We start from the raw sequence: 15,451 nt of genomic DNA on the forward strand, positions 1-15,451 counted from the left end.
TCAGGTTAAAAATTTTATTTTAAGCAAAATCAATGCATCTGTGTAGAATGTACATCGTGACCCAAGACAGACCCCACCCCCCCATGTGCCTATACCCCAGGGGCCCCAACTCGAGTTCCCAGGGCCCCTGGGGACTTCCCGACGCTGCCACCTGGCCCCTGCTGTCTGGCCTCCAGGCTGGCCCCGCGGACCCGGCCACTCAGCGGGGCCTATGTGGCTCCTCTGTCCACATGGCTGAGACCACTGGAGAGGAGGACTCCCTGGCACGCAGGCAGACACGGGGCAGGCCTTGGGCTTGCTCCTTGCTCCTGGAATCTTCTGGAAAAAGCAGCCAGAAACCCCCTTCCTGCACTGGGCTGGCAGGAGGAGGCCTCACAGTGACTGGTCATGCACGGGGACGGGAGCCAGACACAGCCGGCACCCGGCCCTCGGCCCCTGGACTGGCCTGCCCAGCGCCCCAGCTAGACAAACTCCAGCTGTCTGTCCTGCCCACTGCCTGCTGCCACCTGCCCAGCGCAGAGCCTCATGGTAGGCAGCCGGACCTCGGCCACGTTGTTGCACTGGTTGGCGTTGTACTCCGAGAGCTGCTGGGCCAGGCCCTCCCCGTCCCCGTCCCCGTCCCCGTCCCCGTCCCCATCAGCGCTGGCCGTGGCCTCCAGCCGCTCCTCGCTGCCGCTGCGGCTGCCCTGGCCCTCTTCCACGCTGGTCTCGCTGCCCTGCTTCTCCAGGATACTGAGGCGGTGTGCGGCGCCCCTGGCCGCCGCCGCCAACAGGTCTGAGGTCTCCTCCACCTCAGAGTCCGAGTCGTTGGAGGCCACCTGGTATTCTGCGAAGTCAAGGAAGTTGGCTTATGAGGCAGGGTGGACAGACGTGTCGAGACCTGGGGGTCCTGGGGTCCACGGCCTGACACGCTGTCACCCTCCCCAGGCCCAGCTGCCCCCTGGGACCACCCACCCGCAGCAGAGGGCTGTTGCCGTGGTCCGGGTCCCCACCCGCTGTGGTGTCCACAAACCCCTCCAGCTTCTCTGCTGCTGCTGGCACAGGTCGGACAGGCCAGCCCTCCGTCGGAGGAAACCCCACAGGCCGCACGGCGTCCAGGCACCTGACCTGGCCCCGCGACGCCGCGCTGTCCACCAGCCGCCTGTCCCCACCACTCACCTGGGCCCCCTTCTGCGGCCTTCTGCAGTGGGAAGCCGGTCCCTGCACTCGCCTCCGGGTGGGACGTCTGTGCCGCCGCCTCGGCCCGCTGCACGTACGCTTCCTGCAGGGGGAGCGTGGCTCAGGCAGGGCCCAGGGTCCCGGCCACCCCTGGCTCTGCTCTCTGTCTCGTAAATAGTCTAAAAACTAAAAACGCCAGGCGCCTGCGAGGCTCGGTTGGTGAAGCAGCCGCTGCCGGCTCCACTCAGGATCCTGGGGGCCTGGGATCAAGTCCCCTGCTTCGGGCTCCCTGCGCCACGGGGACTCTGCCTCTCCCTTGGCCTCTGACGCTCGCTCTCAGAGGCCGATAGAAGCCTCGTGATGTGCGTTATAGGCAGAATAATACGAAAAAAGGGCCTAAAACTTGTCAGCACCCCTGCAGCTGCACGTATGGTGACACTGCGTCCTGTGCACACGGGCTGAGCTTGTCCCTCTGGGCAGCAGGCCGCGGCCCATAAGGCTCGGGTCCTGCCGTGTGGCCCCCAGCGTGTCTGCCGCCCCTGCGCACCCGCAGGCCCTAGCAGAGGGGACAGGAGCACAACAGCGAGACACTCGGAGGCCAAGCGAGCAGAGCTTGTGGAGGAGCAGCCAGGTGAGGAGGTGCAGTGGAGCCAGCTGGGCAGCAGAGCGCTCATGGGCTCCAGGGCAGCTGGGGAGGCGGGCCACAGGGCCTTTGCACCCGCGTGAGCCCCCAGAGTTGAGCCCGCCGTCTGTCAGTCCTTTGCTTGTAAGATACTTCTGGGCCCCCTGCTGACCACGCCGCTGAAAGCGAGCCTCACCGGGGTTTCCTGTCTCCGGCGCGGCCCCCACGGCGCGGCCCCCACGGTGCTCACAGAGCCCGCCCCCCTGCTCGGAGTGGGCAGCCCTGGGGCCCAGCACCGCCCTCACCTCGGGCCCGTCGTCGAAGACCAGGCCATAGTGGGCGATGAGGGTCTCCACGACCCGGGCCTGGTGGGGGTAGTCGACCAGGGAGGACAGGGACACGGTGGCCTCGGTGGGCCTTGGACGCAGCAGCGTGGGCCCAAACACAATGCCCAGGTTCCCCGGAGTCATCTTGTTGTCCTGCTCCACCTCCACGATCCTAGGGTCACGCGGACACAGGGGCAGCCATGAGAGGCCCCTCGGCCCCCCCAGGCCTCCAGCCCTGATCCCGCCGCGCCGGCCCTCACCTGCGCAGGTGCCGCAGCAAGTACTGCAGAGTGGCCCGGTTCTCGGGGGGCAGGTCCCGCAGCAGCTCCCGCAGCCGGCCCGCCATGGCCACAGCCGCAGCCTCGCTCTGGGCGGGGTCCGCTCGGCCCCGGGTGGCCGCCTTGGCCTCAGCCTCCGCCTTCAGGCTGTCCTTGGCCAGCCCCACGAGCTCATGGTACAGGCGGAAGGAGATGAGCGGTTCGGGCAGCTGCGGGGCGACAGGTCGTGTGGGGTCGGCGTCCCCCACCCCGGCCCGGCTCCCTGCTCCCAGCCCCAGCCCACCGGCCCCACCTGCCGCAGGTAGAGTTTGAGGACGTTGCTGATATCGTGGGGCAAAGCCTGTGACAGCTCCACCAGCTCCTTGCCGTTCTCGAACGCCTGGCACAGCTTCTCCACGCGCGTCTTCACCCCGTTGACGCGGTAGATGCCCTGCGGGGGCCGCGGTCAGCCTGGCCCCCCTCCCCCGCCGCGCCTGCCCCCCGCCCCCCGCGGCGCTCACCTTGGTGTGCAGCGCCCGCTGCTCGATCTCGCAGACGCACTTCTTGATGATGAAGGGCACGCCGTCGGGGGTGCTCTGGGCCGCCTGGCCGAAGTCCTGGCCGAACAGCTGCAGGCGGCCCTGGAGCTTCTTGTGGCCGCACTGGATGGCCAGCGTCTCCAGGCACTTCTTGTGGCAGGCCAGGCAGCACTGCGGCCGGCGGGCGCCCGTGAGCCCCCGCTCCCCGCCACGGCCGCTGGCCCACGCCCCAGGCCTCCGCCCCGACACCCGCCGCCCGGAGCCCTCCTCACCTCCTCACACTCGGCGCCCTGGAAGTACACGTAGCTGTTGCACTCCCTGCACTTGGCGGGCGTGCGGAGCTTCCGCAGCCGGTGGGTGCGGGCGGCCTTGGACAGCCCCACGTGGCGGAAGGGCCCGCTGGGCAAGGCCACCGGCAGCTCGGGGCTCATGCCGTTGAGGTCGGCTGCGGGGGGCCGGGCGGTCAGGCCGAGGCCTGCTGGTCAGGCTGCTGCTCCCAGCCCCTCTCTCCTCCCCACCCCCCCCCGCCGGGGTCGGGCCCTCACCCTGCTCGAAGGCAGCCGCCCCCGCACTGCCCTCCGGCTCCACCAGCTCCTCGCTGGACGACATGGTGCCGCTGGACGACATCCGCTCCCGCTTCTTAAAGTCCCCTGAGCGGGAAACGGGCGTCAGGCGGCCGGACCCTCCCCAGAGGGCTCACCCTGCTGGACATGCGTGCCCAGGGCCCGGGCAGGCCGCGGGCGCCGCTCACCTGAGCCAGGGCTGGGGTCCAGGCTGCCGTCCGAGTCTGACATGGTGGTGGGCCACGACTTGTGCACCTGGTGTCCGCGCCCTCCTGCGGAACGGGGCGTCTCCAGTGGGGCGAGGGGCTACGGGGAGGCCGCGCCTGCCCCGCACCCCTGCCCGGCACTCACCCCTGCGCTCCTTGGCCAGCGCCCCATCACTGGGCCCACCGTCCTTCTCGGGGCTGCCCGTGGCCTCTGTCGCCGCGGCATCGCCGACGAAGCTGCCCTTCCGCGTGCGCATGACGGGGGACCTGGTGGGACAGGCAGGTACGGAAGCCTCGGCAGGGGGCTGCCCCGCCGCCCCAGGCGCGAGCGGGAGGCCGTACCAGGTGTTCATGGAGGCGTAGGGCTCAAAGTCGTAGCGCACGTCGGGCTCCTCGCCGCGCTGCAGCTGGCCCACGTGGTAGGCGTACTGCTGGCCCGGGTCGTACAGCTTGCTGCTCTCGCACAGCATCTGGAAGTGCACGGGCAGCGGGGCTGTCTGCATGTGCATCATCTGGTAGTAGGAGATGGTGGCCTGCGGGGGGGTGCCGCGTGTGAGCCCCGCCACGGTCGGGGCCCGGGGGTGCAGCCGACAGCCCCCCAACGCCACCAGCCGTGGGGACGTGGGGCGCGCACCGACTTGATGGTCTGGTCGCTCTGCCGGATGACCTCCTGGATCTGCCGCAGCACCGTCACCTTGGTGTCCTCCAGCTCCTGCTTCTGCGTCTTGGCGTCGGCCACACACGTCCGGTAGGTGGCCATGGCTTCCTCCGCCTGGACGGGCCGGGGTGCACAGGGACGCGTTGGCGCGGCGCCGCCAGAGCAGGGCGGCGGGAAGGCCCTGGGGCAGGATGCGCCCCGCGCGGTGGGAGCCGCGGCCCCTGGGCTGGCCCTGCCCGCCCCACCCCGTGGCGCGCACCTTGTTCTTGGTCTCCTCCTCCAGACGCCGCCGCTTGTCCAGGGTCTTGGAGGCAGCGGCCCCGGGCCCCGTGACCGCCTGCTCCTCCTCGGCCTTGGCTGCCAGGAGGCGGGCCTTGGTGTGGTCGTCACAGCGCTGCGTGTAGCCCTGCTTGGCCTTGCGCAGGTTGGACTCGGCCTCTTGCTGCAGACGTGGAGGTGGGGACGCCAGTCCAGAGCCATCCTGGGCCGGGCCGGGGCTCCCGCCACATCCTGACACCCGCCCCCCAACGCGGAGCTCGCAGCTCAGCCTCCCGCGCATCTCAGGGCACAGCCCGTCCATCGGGGTGACAGCGGGAGAGGAGGCAGGCACCCCTGCAGCGGGGCCCTGGGGGGACCATTCCAGCCCCCGGCGCCCGCCCCCCACCCAGACTGGCAGCCACGCTTCCGTCTCTCACTTCCCCTCGCACAGAACGGCGAGGCCGCCCGGCAGGAAGCCAGGCACCCTCAGGGTTGGCAGGAAGAGCACTTGGTCAGAAACCAGGGGGCCTTCTGGGGGCCACACCTTGCAGCCGACAGACCGCGTCAGACGCTCAAACATAAACGAGCGACAAGACAGGCAGAGTATTTGAAAACATTGGGTGTGGGGAGGCCTTGAACACAGGACAGGAAACCCAGGAACCATGAGAAAGGCTACAGCTGCCGCTCACAGCTCTCTATCCAGCTAAACAGGCCACAGGTAAAATCAAAAGTCAAAACTAAACCCGGGGTGGGGGGTGGTCTATAGGTCACATCAGCGAGGGCTGGTTCTCTCATATGTCAAGAGCTCTGGCAAATCAATAAGGAATAGGCCACGGTCCAATCCGCAGTGAGCAAAGGACAGGAAATGAGGGCTTGGAGAATGGAAGCGGCAGCAGCTCAGGAGAGGCTCTCGGGCTCTCACCGCCCCCCCAGCCGGCCCGCTTTGGGCACGTGTTGGAGAACACCACGGACCCAGCAGCGAGCAAAATGTCCACGGGTAGGATCTAGTGAAACGGGCCAAGCGGCCTCCACAGCTGAGCACCCGGAGCCCACAGACAGGGTCGAGGCCGCGGCACGAGGCTGGAGCAGAAGCGCCAACGCGGTCAGCCCCGCGTGCACAGACGGAGGTTGCCGGGAGGGCCGGGGACAGAGGGCCGGGGACGGAGGCCCTTCACCGCAGGCCCTGCCAGCGGAGCTTTGGAACCGGGAAGGAGCAACGCGAGGGAACCTGGCGCCCGCGGGTGGCCTGCGAGAACCTGCCTCCCCCAACCCAGACCCTCCGTGCAACGGCGGGGGGCGGGACGCGTGTGTGCGCACCCCTTCCTGCACAGCTGGGCACCTCGGCCCAGAGTGGGCACAGGAGGCCACGGCGCCCCCCCCACGCCCCCGCCCCCGGCGTACCAGCTTCCTCTGGGCGCGGTGCCACGACTCCTTAATCTCCTTCCTGCGCTTCTCGTGCTCGAGCCGCCTCACGTTCAGGGGCTGGGGGCACAGGCCGTGAGCCGGGGACGCCCCGCGCAGCCCGCCGCCCCCGCCCCCGCCCCCCGCCGGCAGCCCACCTGCACGAAGGTCTGGTTCTGCAGCGTGGCCACTGCCTGCATCAAGCCTTGGCCAAACTCCAGGTCCTGGTCCAGGGCCAGGGAGTAGATGGACTGCAGGGGCATGTGGGGCTGTGGGGCGGGGCCGGCCGTCAGGGGGTGGCCTGCGGGCTGCGCACCCCCCGCTCCCTCAGCTGCCCTAGGCATCCCCCCCCGGGCCCCCACCTCCTGCATGACGCTGTGCCGGTAGTTATGCATGATCTTCTGCAGGCCTTTGACAAAGTCCATGTCTGCGGGCGGGCGGGGAGCCGTGTGAGTGCAGGGGTGGGGGGCTGGGCCCCCCCAGAGCCCCCGGGGGCCCCGCCTACCCAGCGCCATGCGCTTCTCCAGGTAGCCGGTGAGGTCCTTCATGTACTTGGCCACGTTCTTGGCGTACTGCAGGGCGGCATCCACGCCCCCCTCGCAGCGCTGCAGCAGCATGTCCACCTCCTCGGAGGGCAGGCAGCCTGCGGGGCACCCGCTTAGCCCAGCCCGGCGCCGCAGCCCCACCTCCTGCCCGCCGCCCCCACCACGGCCCGCCATCGGCCAAGGGGGTGCTCACCCGCGTCACCGTCTTCGGCGCTGGCGTCGGCCCCCTCCGCCGCCGGCCCGTACTGGTGCTCCACGGTCTGCAGGGCAGACTCAGGTGAGGGCCCGCGTGAGGCCCACCCACCCCGGCGCAGGACGCAGGGCCGCCCCGTGCTCACCTGGCTGGGGTCCCCGGGGGGCACGGACAGGAGAGTCGTGCTGTCCACTTCCCCCATGAGGTACTCGGACACGCTGCAGGGCGGGGAGGGGTCAGGCTGGGAGACCCGGGGCCCGCCCCCGCCCCCGGCCCCCCGGCCCCCCGCGGTCCCGCAGCGCTCACGTGTTACCGAAGGACACGGCCATGGTCTCCAGGGCCTTCTCGAACTCCTCCTTGTCGGACTCGTTGTTGCTGCACTCGTAATGGAAGCCTGGGGTGGGCGCAGGGACGAGGGGCCGCTGGTCACCCCGCGCCACTGGTCACCCCGCGCCACTCACCGGGGGTGCCGTCCACCAGGGGCAGCGCCACGGCAGGGGTGCCTGTCAGATTGCCGCGAGCCCTCCAAACACCCTCCAAGGGTCCCTTCCTCCAGGAAGCCCTCCCGGCCTCCCGCTGACCTCTGATCCTGGCGATGAGGGTGCCGGCGGCCGTGAGGGTCTCCATGGTGTTGAGCAGCGGGTACTTGGTGATGATTTGGCGCATCACGCGGAGGACCTCGCCCAGGCACTCGTGGGCCAGCCCCCGGCGGGCCTCCAGCAGCTCTGCCGGGCAGGGCGCGGTGAGCGGGAGGGAGCACCCGGCCAGGGCCAGCCGCCCGCCCCTCCCCGGCGGGGAGACCGAGGCAGAGGCGGGTGGGGCCGGTCGCTGTGGGCCCCCTGCTGAGGCCCAGGCCGTGGTGGACGCAGCCCCTTCGCTCACGACACTATCCGGGTCGTCCAGACAGCACACACCTGTGCTTCAGGTGGCCGCCCTGGTGCCGCCCTCCTCCACGCACCTCCCCGGCCCTTTCCCGCCACGGCCCTGACCGCTCAAGGTTCCGGCCAGCCCTCCGCCTGCCCTGCCTGCTGCGGTCATCTACTCCCCCCTGGCAGCGGCCCCCAGAGGCCCCCAGAGGCCCCTGCCACCATCATCCCTGTTTTGCAGATGGGGAAACTGAGGCACACCCGTCATTTCTCAAAGATGAAAAAAAAGATGGAAAGCTTTCCCATCTACACTGGCTCAGAAGGCACAAGAACTCGTGTGGAGGGCCCGGCTCAGCCTTGTCTCCAGGGCAGTGGGGAGCCATAGAAGGTGCTAGAGCAAAGCAGGGCTGAGGTCACATCTGTGTCTAGGAACGGGGCCTTAAATGCTCTGCACAGACACTATTTTTTTTCCCTAAGACTTTATGTTTAAGTGACGTCCACACCCGGTGCAGGGCTGGAACTCACAACCCTGAGATCAAGAGACGCAGGCACCTCCGACTCAGCCAGCGGGGTGCCCGTCACCCGCCCTAAGGAGACGAGTGCGAAGCAGCAAGCGCCAGATGCGCCCCGCTCGGTGGAAACACCGTAGGAACGCGGGGAGGGAAGGGGAGGGATGGACGGCCGGCTGGGGGCCAGCCTCGCCCGCGCCCCGACTCCCCGCCTGACGGCCGGTGCTCCAGAGCACAGCGGGGCCTGAGAGCCCTGAGGCCCCTGGGGAGACCCCAGGGACGGCGGGCCTCGGCCCTCCACGCCCACCTGCCCAGGCCCCGCGACGGCCCGGGCCGCAGATGAGACACCTGAGGCCCGGGGAGGGGCCCAGCAGAGGAAGCCCCGCGCTCAGCCCACATCCTCCCGTCCAGGTGGCCCAGGGGCAGGAGGGCCCGCCGCGCCCCAGCCCCCCGCACATGCCCCGGGGCGCAGCCCGCCCAGGCCTGGCCTCCAAGGAAGCGCGGGGATCGGAAAGGAACCGAGATTAGCGCGTTTCCCCAGGAAGCGGCTGTGGCCCCCGCCCGGGCCAGATAACCCTGGGGGGCCCCCACCCCGCCACGGGGCCAGGCCAGTGGGGGCCGAGCGCCCAGCCCGGCTGGGGCCCCTCCGACCAGGGGGGGCCCTGGGGGCAGCAGGTCGGGGTGCCGGGCTGGGTGCTGGGGTGCGGCCTCGGGGGAGCGGGCAGCAGGCCGCGCACGAGGTGCCAGGGACAAACAGGAAGCAGATGAAAATAACCCGGCAGGAAGCGTGCTGTCAGCGCCGCACGGAGGAGAAAACGGAACCGCCGCCCCAAAGCCGTCACGGCGGCGGGCACACGCCGCGGCCCTCGCGGGCTTCTGCTACCTCAGCCTCAGCCGGCGGACCTGGCCCACCTCTGCCCCGACGCCCTCTGGGGCTGCCCACTGGCCTCACGAGGACACCGGGGACGCCCCGAAACCTGTCCCCAGGGGCATCTCCGTGTGTGCCTCTGAGCCCCCGTGACGTCCCTGCGCCGCGGCCTCCCGGCTGGGACGTGTCCCCGAGGGCCTGGCCACAGCGGCGTCGCCCCCCCGCCCCCGGCCGCCCCACGGGGTCGGAGGGGCGGTGTGTGGCCCCGCCCCCCAGGCTCCGGTCCCCGCGCTTCTCACCGTCACGCAGGACATAGTCCCTGAGCTTCTCGAGGCTCTTGGCCAGGCGGCCCACGTCCGCCAGCAGCTGGGAGATGTCCTCCCCGGGGTCGGGCCCGGGTGCGTCGCCGGGGAGCTCGGCGGGGCTGGCAGTGGCCAGCGGGCTGCGGTGGCCCCGGCCCAGCGTCCAGGAGCTGGCCCCGGGCAGCGGGAAGCCCGCGGCGCTCGCATGGCGGCTCAGGCTGGTGGGTCGCTTGAGCGTGCCCGTGGCCTTGGCGTTGGCGGCGGCGCTCGGCGGCTCCGCGCTGGCCCCGGGGGACGCCGCGTCGGCCCCATCCTTCCTGGGCAGCTCCTGGGGAGGACGGGCGAGCCGGTAGCCAGGTACCCGGCCCCGCGCTGCCTCGGCTTCCCCACGGCCGGCGGGGGTGGGGGGGCTCTGCAGGGTCTCCCGCGGACCCCACGGGGATCAAAGGCCAAAGGTCAGGGGGCCGAGATTTGGTGCCCTGCCCCACCCACACCTGTTACCCAACATCCTCTTCCCCAGAGCTTTCACAAACAACGGTCTCTGCCCAAACCACAGCCAGGGGTGGGGCCTGTGAGGGCATGGGGGAGGGGCACCCCACTTCCTGGTGGGGTGGGGTGGGGAGGGTCCCGGGGGTCCTCGGCCCTGCAGCCCCCTCCAGGCTGCTGCAGGCACACCTCCGCGCAGGCGAAGATACCTCTGTCTACTCCCGTGCCCCCGAGAGTCCTGGGGACCCTGAAGTCCTCGAGCACCCCCAAAGCTTCTCGACCTCCAGGCCCCACACCCACAGGTCCCGTGTCGTGCCCTGCTGCCCTGTCAACCTTCGGCCCCGAAGCTGCGCTGTAGCTGTCACACCCGACAGCACCCCTGGCCCCAGGTCCCCTGAGCCCTGCCCTGCGGCGCCCCAGCCTGGGCACCCTCCCGCCCGCCCCCCGGCCCCTCGGCCAGGCGCTCGGGGGAAGCAGAGGGCTCCTACCGTGAGCCGAACGCCGGGCTCCTGGCCTGACCTGCGGGCTCCGTGCCGTCCAGCCCGGCAGGGGCTGTAGCTGGTGGGAGCCCCCCGCCAGCGGCCCCGCATGGAGCTGCTGGGCCCTTGGCGGCAGGCGCACGGCGCACCCCTGGGCCCTGGCGCCCGCTGTCACGCCCAGGCCCCCGCCCGCGCTGCACTCCCCGGAGAGGCTCACTCACCCCCAAGGGCTGTGGGCTGGGGCTTCCCGCCCGGTTCTTTTTCGAGATGGAAGGGGTTTTCATGAGCTCCCGCTTCTTCCTGGAGAACATGGTGGGGCCTGGGCCCGGGTAGGCGGGCTGGGGTCGGGCAGGCGGGGGTCCCGCTGCTGAGCTCTCAGCACCGCCTGCTCCAGGGCCACATTGTCGCCGGCCACCCCCTCCCCAGCTGTCAGCCCCACGTGACAGGCCCGGCCCTCATTGGCGGGCCCTCCCCCCCACAGGAAAAGGCCTCCCGAGGCAGTGCCGGTGACGCAGGCCTGCCCCCCACCCGCCCTGGCCGCAGCCTGCCCCTCCACGCAGTGGGCTTCACGGTGGGGTCCCAGAGCCCACCCGCAGCTTCCACTTTCAGGGTGCGTGTGCTGGCGGGGGTGCCCGGGCCTGGCACTGCTGGCCTGGCACGCGGGGCGGGCACACGGCGGCAGGTGACACTGCGGCAGGCGGTGGGGATGCAGACCCTCAGTCTGGCACACCGGATGCAGCTGGGAGCGTGCGCACACGCGTGCACGGCGATGCGCGGGGACTCGGGCAGGTGTCGCCGCCACGAAGCTCACAGGCAGAAGGGACGAGCCAGGGCCTCTGTCTCAGACCCGGGGTGCGGCCTCCTGCTGTCCAGCCCCGTCCTCCCTCCCGGGGCACACGGCAAGGCCCCAAGCACAGCAGGGCCCTGTTCCCAGGGTCCAGGAGCACACGCAGACCTGCCACTGACAGGACGCTGTGGGAAGCATGCGCCGCCAGACCTGGGGACTCCGCCTCCCCGCCCCCCAGCCCCCACCCTCACCCTCCCCGACGCCCCGCTGAGCCTGCCGGGAGGGGCGCATAGCAGGGCACAGGGCTGCAGTGTGCAGCTCCCCAGGCCCGGGTCCGTCCGCAGACGCAGCGGAGTGCGCCCTCGAGGACCCTTTGCCCAGCACGCAGGGCTCTGGGGCCTGGGCCCAGTCAGGAGGCCGGAAGTCTGGGCCACCCCGGGGCTCCTCCAGGCCGCCCAGAACATCCCCAGGCCTCGAGCTCGTGCCCACTTCATGGCCAGGCACCCGCGGGCACCGCCCTCACCTCCAGACCCACGTGGGTGCTGAGGGGCCGCGGCCAGCAGGCTCCCGGCCACCACGGAGGCCCCGCAGCTGGGCTCCAGCGGGCCCCCAAGGCCCCAGGGCGGCCCGCGAGGAGAGCCGTTGTGGACCTGCGCGCCGCCGGCACACGCACACGCACACGCAGTTGCACGCGCGGAGATCTCTTTATTTCCTCCAGGGCAACGGTCCTCCGAGCGGCCGGCCCGCCCCTGCCCTCCCGCCCGCGCAGCGCCCGGCCTGCGGGGGGGGGGGGGGGGGCTCAGAGCGCAGACTCGGCCGCGCAGGGGTCCGTGCCCGCCCCCGCGTCCTGCGTGCGGGCCTCGCGCTGCCCCTGCGCCGCGGAGAAGTCGAGGAACACCTGCGGCGGGCGGAGGGGCCGTCAGCACCGGGGCCCCGCAGCCCCGCCCCGCCGCCCCGGGCGCCGCGCACCTCCTCCAGCGCCGTCCCGCTCACGGAGAAGTCGTCCACGCCCAGCTCCGCCCCGCGCGCCGCCAGCTCCCCGAAGACGCGGGACAGGGCGCAGCGCCCTCCCGGCGGCAGCTGGAAGCGCAGGCGGCTGCCGTGCGCCCCGCGCAGCTCGGCCCCCGGGAACGCCGCCCCCACGAAGGCCACGGCCGAGTCGGCCCGCGCTGCGGGCACCCGCAGGGTCAGCGTGTGGCCCGCTCCGAACCTGGGGGCACAGGGCTGCCGCGCTCGCTCCGGGCCGGGCTGCCCTCCTCCGGCTCGCCCGGGCCGCCACCCGCGCCCGCCCGCGCCCGCCCCCGCCCCCGCCCCTCACCTGCTCTTCAGGTGCTGCGCGCTGCCCAGACAGCGGAACCGCCCGTCCACCAGGATGGCCAGGCGCGTGCACAGGGCCTCGCACTCCTCCATGCTGCCGGGGCCGCGCGTCAGTCCCCCCGGGGGCCCAGCCGTGCCCCCGCCCCCAGGCGCGGACCCTCACCCTCCACCCTGGACACCGCCCGCCCACCTCTGTCGGCAAGGCCGGTATCGGGTCCCCGGCGAGCCCCCCACCCCCAGGTCAGGCCACCCCATGGCCTACGTCCCCCCGCCCCGCGGAGCCCCCCGCCCCGCCGCTCATCTCGGGCTCGGGGCCCACCTGTGCGACGTGAGCACCACGGAGCGGCCCTCCCGCACCACGGCCAGGAGCCTGTTCCAGAGAAAGCGCCGCGAGCTGGGGTCCATGCCAGTGGTCGGCTCGTCCTTGGGGGCGGGGGGGGGGCGGTTAGGGGTCCTGACCCCGCCCGGGCCTCCCAGGCCCCGCCCCGGCTCGCCCCCGCGCACCAGGAAGACCACAGCCGGGTCCCCCACCAGCGCCACCGCCGTCGCCAGCTTCCTCTTGTTGCCGCCACTGTAGGTGCCCGCGGGTCGGTCCGCGCACTGGCAGAGCCCCAGGTGTGCCAGGCCCCCGCTCGCCGTCTGCGGGGGGCGGAGCGAGCGGGGGAGGGGCGAAGGTGGGGGCTGGTCAGCAAAGGGGCGGGGCCAGGATGAACGAGGGGCGGGACCTGGCCGGACCGGACAGCTGCGCTCCCAGGGGGAGGGGGGCCGCGGCCCGGAGAGGGGGGGCGGCAGGGGGCGGCTCCAGCCTGCGCGGGAGCCGCAGTGTGGGCGCTGGGGGCGCGCAGGTGCGCTGCAGGTGGGCTCAGGGCGGGCTGCGGGGCTGGGTGGGGGGTCACCTGGGCGACCTGAGCCTCGGGGACGCCGCGCAAGCGCGCGAACAGCTCCAGGTGCTCCCGGCCCGTCAGCAGCTCGAAGACAGCGTCGGACTGCGGGCAGTAGCCCATGTGGCGGTGCGCGGCGGCCGGCTCCCGGGCCACGCTGGGGACGGGGACGGGGGTGGGGAGGGGATCAGGGCGTCGGCTAGGCCCCCCGCGCTGGGCGGCAAGGGCAGGCCTCGGTCCCCCCACCCCGACCGCTGTGGTGAGAGAGGGCAGGGCTCAGGACCAGGACCAGGACCAGGTCCAGCCGAGCACGCCCGGGAGAGGCCAGCCCTGCGCCCGCCCCAGCCCTCACCTGTGACCTGCCAGCACAGCCTCGCCACCGCTGGGCAGCATGTCCCCGGTCACCATGCGAAACGTGGACGTCTTCCCCGCTCCGTTCACTCCCAGCAGCCCGAAACACTGCGGGGGCCCCACAGATGGCCCTCAGTGTGGTCTCTGACCCGCACCCCCCTCAATACCGGGGGTGCAGGCAGGCGGAGCACGACACTGAGCAGGGGATGCTCATCGGCACACACGACACACGCGTCACCCATGCTGGCACCCGGTGGGTGTCTCCAAGATCGCATACAGCAGTGCTCCGTGCATCGCGGGCCCTGAGATCGCCAGGTGGCTCCGGAGGCACCCGAGCACCCAGGCTGGGTGCGGTCAGCCCAGCGTGGAGAGAGTGGGAGCTCACGGGCAGTGCTTGACAAAGTGACAGCAGCTCACGCTAACACTGCACATCTGTTTCCAGGTGTGCACTGGCCCCGCGAGGTGGCAGGTTCAGAGCACACAGCCAACACGGCTGCACATAGTATTGTGTGAACGTGAACTGCTTCGGGGCACGTGCCTGAGAAGTACTGGCTGTGGGCCAGCACTCAAGGGAGGGATGTATACAACAGGCGCCCAGTAGGTACTGTCGATGCCCAACAAACATATACAGATGTCCATACAAGGGGGCTCAAGGATACAACTGGTTCTCCAACGGTGGCACACAACACAGTAGGCGCTTGGTTAAGGTTCCTGGCACATGTGTGGCCCCCCCACTGGTGCTCGGTAACAACGTGCTTGATCTCAGTAGGGGCCGCACACGGCGGGGGCTCAACGAGCACAAGCATGCAGTAGGTGCTTCCTGGGACAAAATAGGAGCTCAAATGTCACCGGTCAGGAGTCACTCGATAGATGGTAAGCGGGGGCCAGGGATCTGTTCGACGAGGGGCGGCAGGCGCGCGCAGCAGGTGCTGAGGGAAGGGCAGTGGGAACGCAGGAGGGCACCTCCCATGCCCCCGCTCCGGGGCCCCGCCCTGGACTCACCTCACCAGGAGGGATCCCCAGGCACAGGCGGTCGACAGCCGGTGTCCTCTGCCCGTGGTACACCTGGGAGGAGTTCAGGTCCCTGAGGACGGGGGGACAGGGGGCTGCCCAAGTCTCTGCACCCACTGCCCCGCACCCACCTTGGTCAGGTCTCTCAGCACCAGCACGTCCTCCTGGGTGGCCCCGTGCACCACCCGTTCCCGCTCTCGGGCCACGTCCTCATCCTCCTCCCCCAGGGGGGGCAGCGACCTCAGCCGGGGTCTGAGGACACACGTATGGGTGAGCCCAAGGCCAGCCCCAGCCCCTCGCACCCCTACCCCGTCCCCACTGACTGTGGCAGGAGGCGGTTGCAGTGCTGCAACAGGAGCGTGAAGAGGAGGAAGAGCGGACCCTGCACCGCCATGCACACGAGGTTCTTGCCGACCACCTCCCAGCGCAGGGGTGACTGGAACTGCCCGTCTCCTGCGGAGACAGGAAGGAGGACCTGGGTCATGAGAAGTAGGGGTGTCCTTGATTTCTGTCCACCACCCCCCAATCCAGGTCACCTTGGGCTCTTAAATAAAAGGACCGAGAACTGGGTGGGCCACTCAACCAAGCTCTAATTGGTATAGAAAACAGTATCACCATCTCCCTTTAGAGCCTTAGACCTCTTGTGATAGGACCCCATACAGAATTAGCCTCTCTAGGGCAGCCCCACTGGCCCAGAGGTTTAGCGCCGCCTTCACCCCAGGGCGTGATCTTGAAGACCCAGGATCAAGTCCCATGTCAGGCTCCCTGCATAGAGCCTGCTTCTTTCTCTGCCTGTGTTTCTGCCTCTCTCTCTCTCTCTCTCTGGTCTGTCATGAATAAATAAAATGTTTAAAAAAAGAATTAGCCT

General features: G+C 70.6%; 1 protein-coding gene across 3 annotated transcripts in view; it reads right to left on the minus strand.

The window, feature by feature from the left end:
• ABCA7 (ATP binding cassette subfamily A member 7) overlaps positions 1 to 15,451 on the minus strand; it is a 27,440-nt gene continuing 11,989 nt past the window's right edge. Inside the window, exons 37-68 of one of the 3 annotated variants that reach the window (XM_077860764.1) lie at positions 14,907 to 15,036; positions 14,715 to 14,835; positions 14,575 to 14,637; positions 13,574 to 13,680; positions 13,237 to 13,378; positions 12,845 to 12,979; positions 12,660 to 12,763; positions 12,342 to 12,434; positions 11,993 to 12,192; positions 11,547 to 11,921; positions 10,458 to 10,555; positions 9,269 to 9,599; positions 7,308 to 7,451; positions 7,033 to 7,120; positions 6,872 to 6,944; positions 6,727 to 6,793; positions 6,494 to 6,631; positions 6,351 to 6,415; positions 6,147 to 6,257; positions 5,989 to 6,069; positions 4,589 to 4,771; positions 4,306 to 4,443; positions 3,817 to 4,204; positions 3,654 to 3,737; positions 3,448 to 3,552; positions 3,175 to 3,347; positions 2,885 to 3,073; positions 2,677 to 2,814; positions 2,367 to 2,593; positions 2,086 to 2,278; positions 1,159 to 1,261; positions 1 to 826 (exon numbers count right to left, since the gene is read on the minus strand). In XM_077860764.1, the coding sequence (XP_077716890.1) occupies positions 462 to 826; positions 1,159 to 1,261; positions 2,086 to 2,278; positions 2,367 to 2,593; positions 2,677 to 2,814; positions 2,885 to 3,073; positions 3,175 to 3,347; positions 3,448 to 3,552; positions 3,654 to 3,737; positions 3,817 to 4,204; positions 4,306 to 4,443; positions 4,589 to 4,771; positions 5,989 to 6,069; positions 6,147 to 6,257; positions 6,351 to 6,415; positions 6,494 to 6,631; positions 6,727 to 6,793; positions 6,872 to 6,944; positions 7,033 to 7,120; positions 7,308 to 7,451; positions 9,269 to 9,599; positions 10,458 to 10,555; positions 11,547 to 11,921; positions 11,993 to 12,192; positions 12,342 to 12,434; positions 12,660 to 12,763; positions 12,845 to 12,979; positions 13,237 to 13,378; positions 13,574 to 13,680; positions 14,575 to 14,637; positions 14,715 to 14,835; positions 14,907 to 15,036 (4,952 nt within the window). In that variant the 3' untranslated portion in view covers positions 1 to 461. Of the gene's footprint in view, positions 827 to 1,158; positions 1,262 to 2,085; positions 2,279 to 2,366; positions 2,594 to 2,676; positions 2,815 to 2,884; positions 3,074 to 3,174; positions 3,348 to 3,447; positions 3,553 to 3,653; positions 3,738 to 3,816; positions 4,205 to 4,305; positions 4,444 to 4,588; positions 4,772 to 5,988; positions 6,070 to 6,146; positions 6,258 to 6,350; positions 6,416 to 6,493; positions 6,632 to 6,726; positions 6,794 to 6,871; positions 6,945 to 7,032; positions 7,121 to 7,307; positions 7,452 to 9,268; positions 9,600 to 10,245; positions 10,363 to 10,457; positions 10,556 to 11,546; positions 11,922 to 11,992; positions 12,234 to 12,341; positions 12,435 to 12,659; positions 12,764 to 12,844; positions 12,980 to 13,236; positions 13,379 to 13,573; positions 13,681 to 14,574; positions 14,638 to 14,714; positions 14,836 to 14,906; positions 15,037 to 15,451 lie in introns of those variants that run through there. The other 2 variants (XM_077860766.1, XM_077860765.1) reach the window with 2 other exon arrangements.

Source organism: Canis aureus, chromosome 19, assembly GCF_053574225.1.
Source record: "Canis aureus isolate CA01 chromosome 19, VMU_Caureus_v.1.0, whole genome shotgun sequence".
In the NCBI taxonomy this organism is placed as follows: domain Eukaryota; kingdom Metazoa; phylum Chordata; class Mammalia; order Carnivora; family Canidae; genus Canis; species Canis aureus.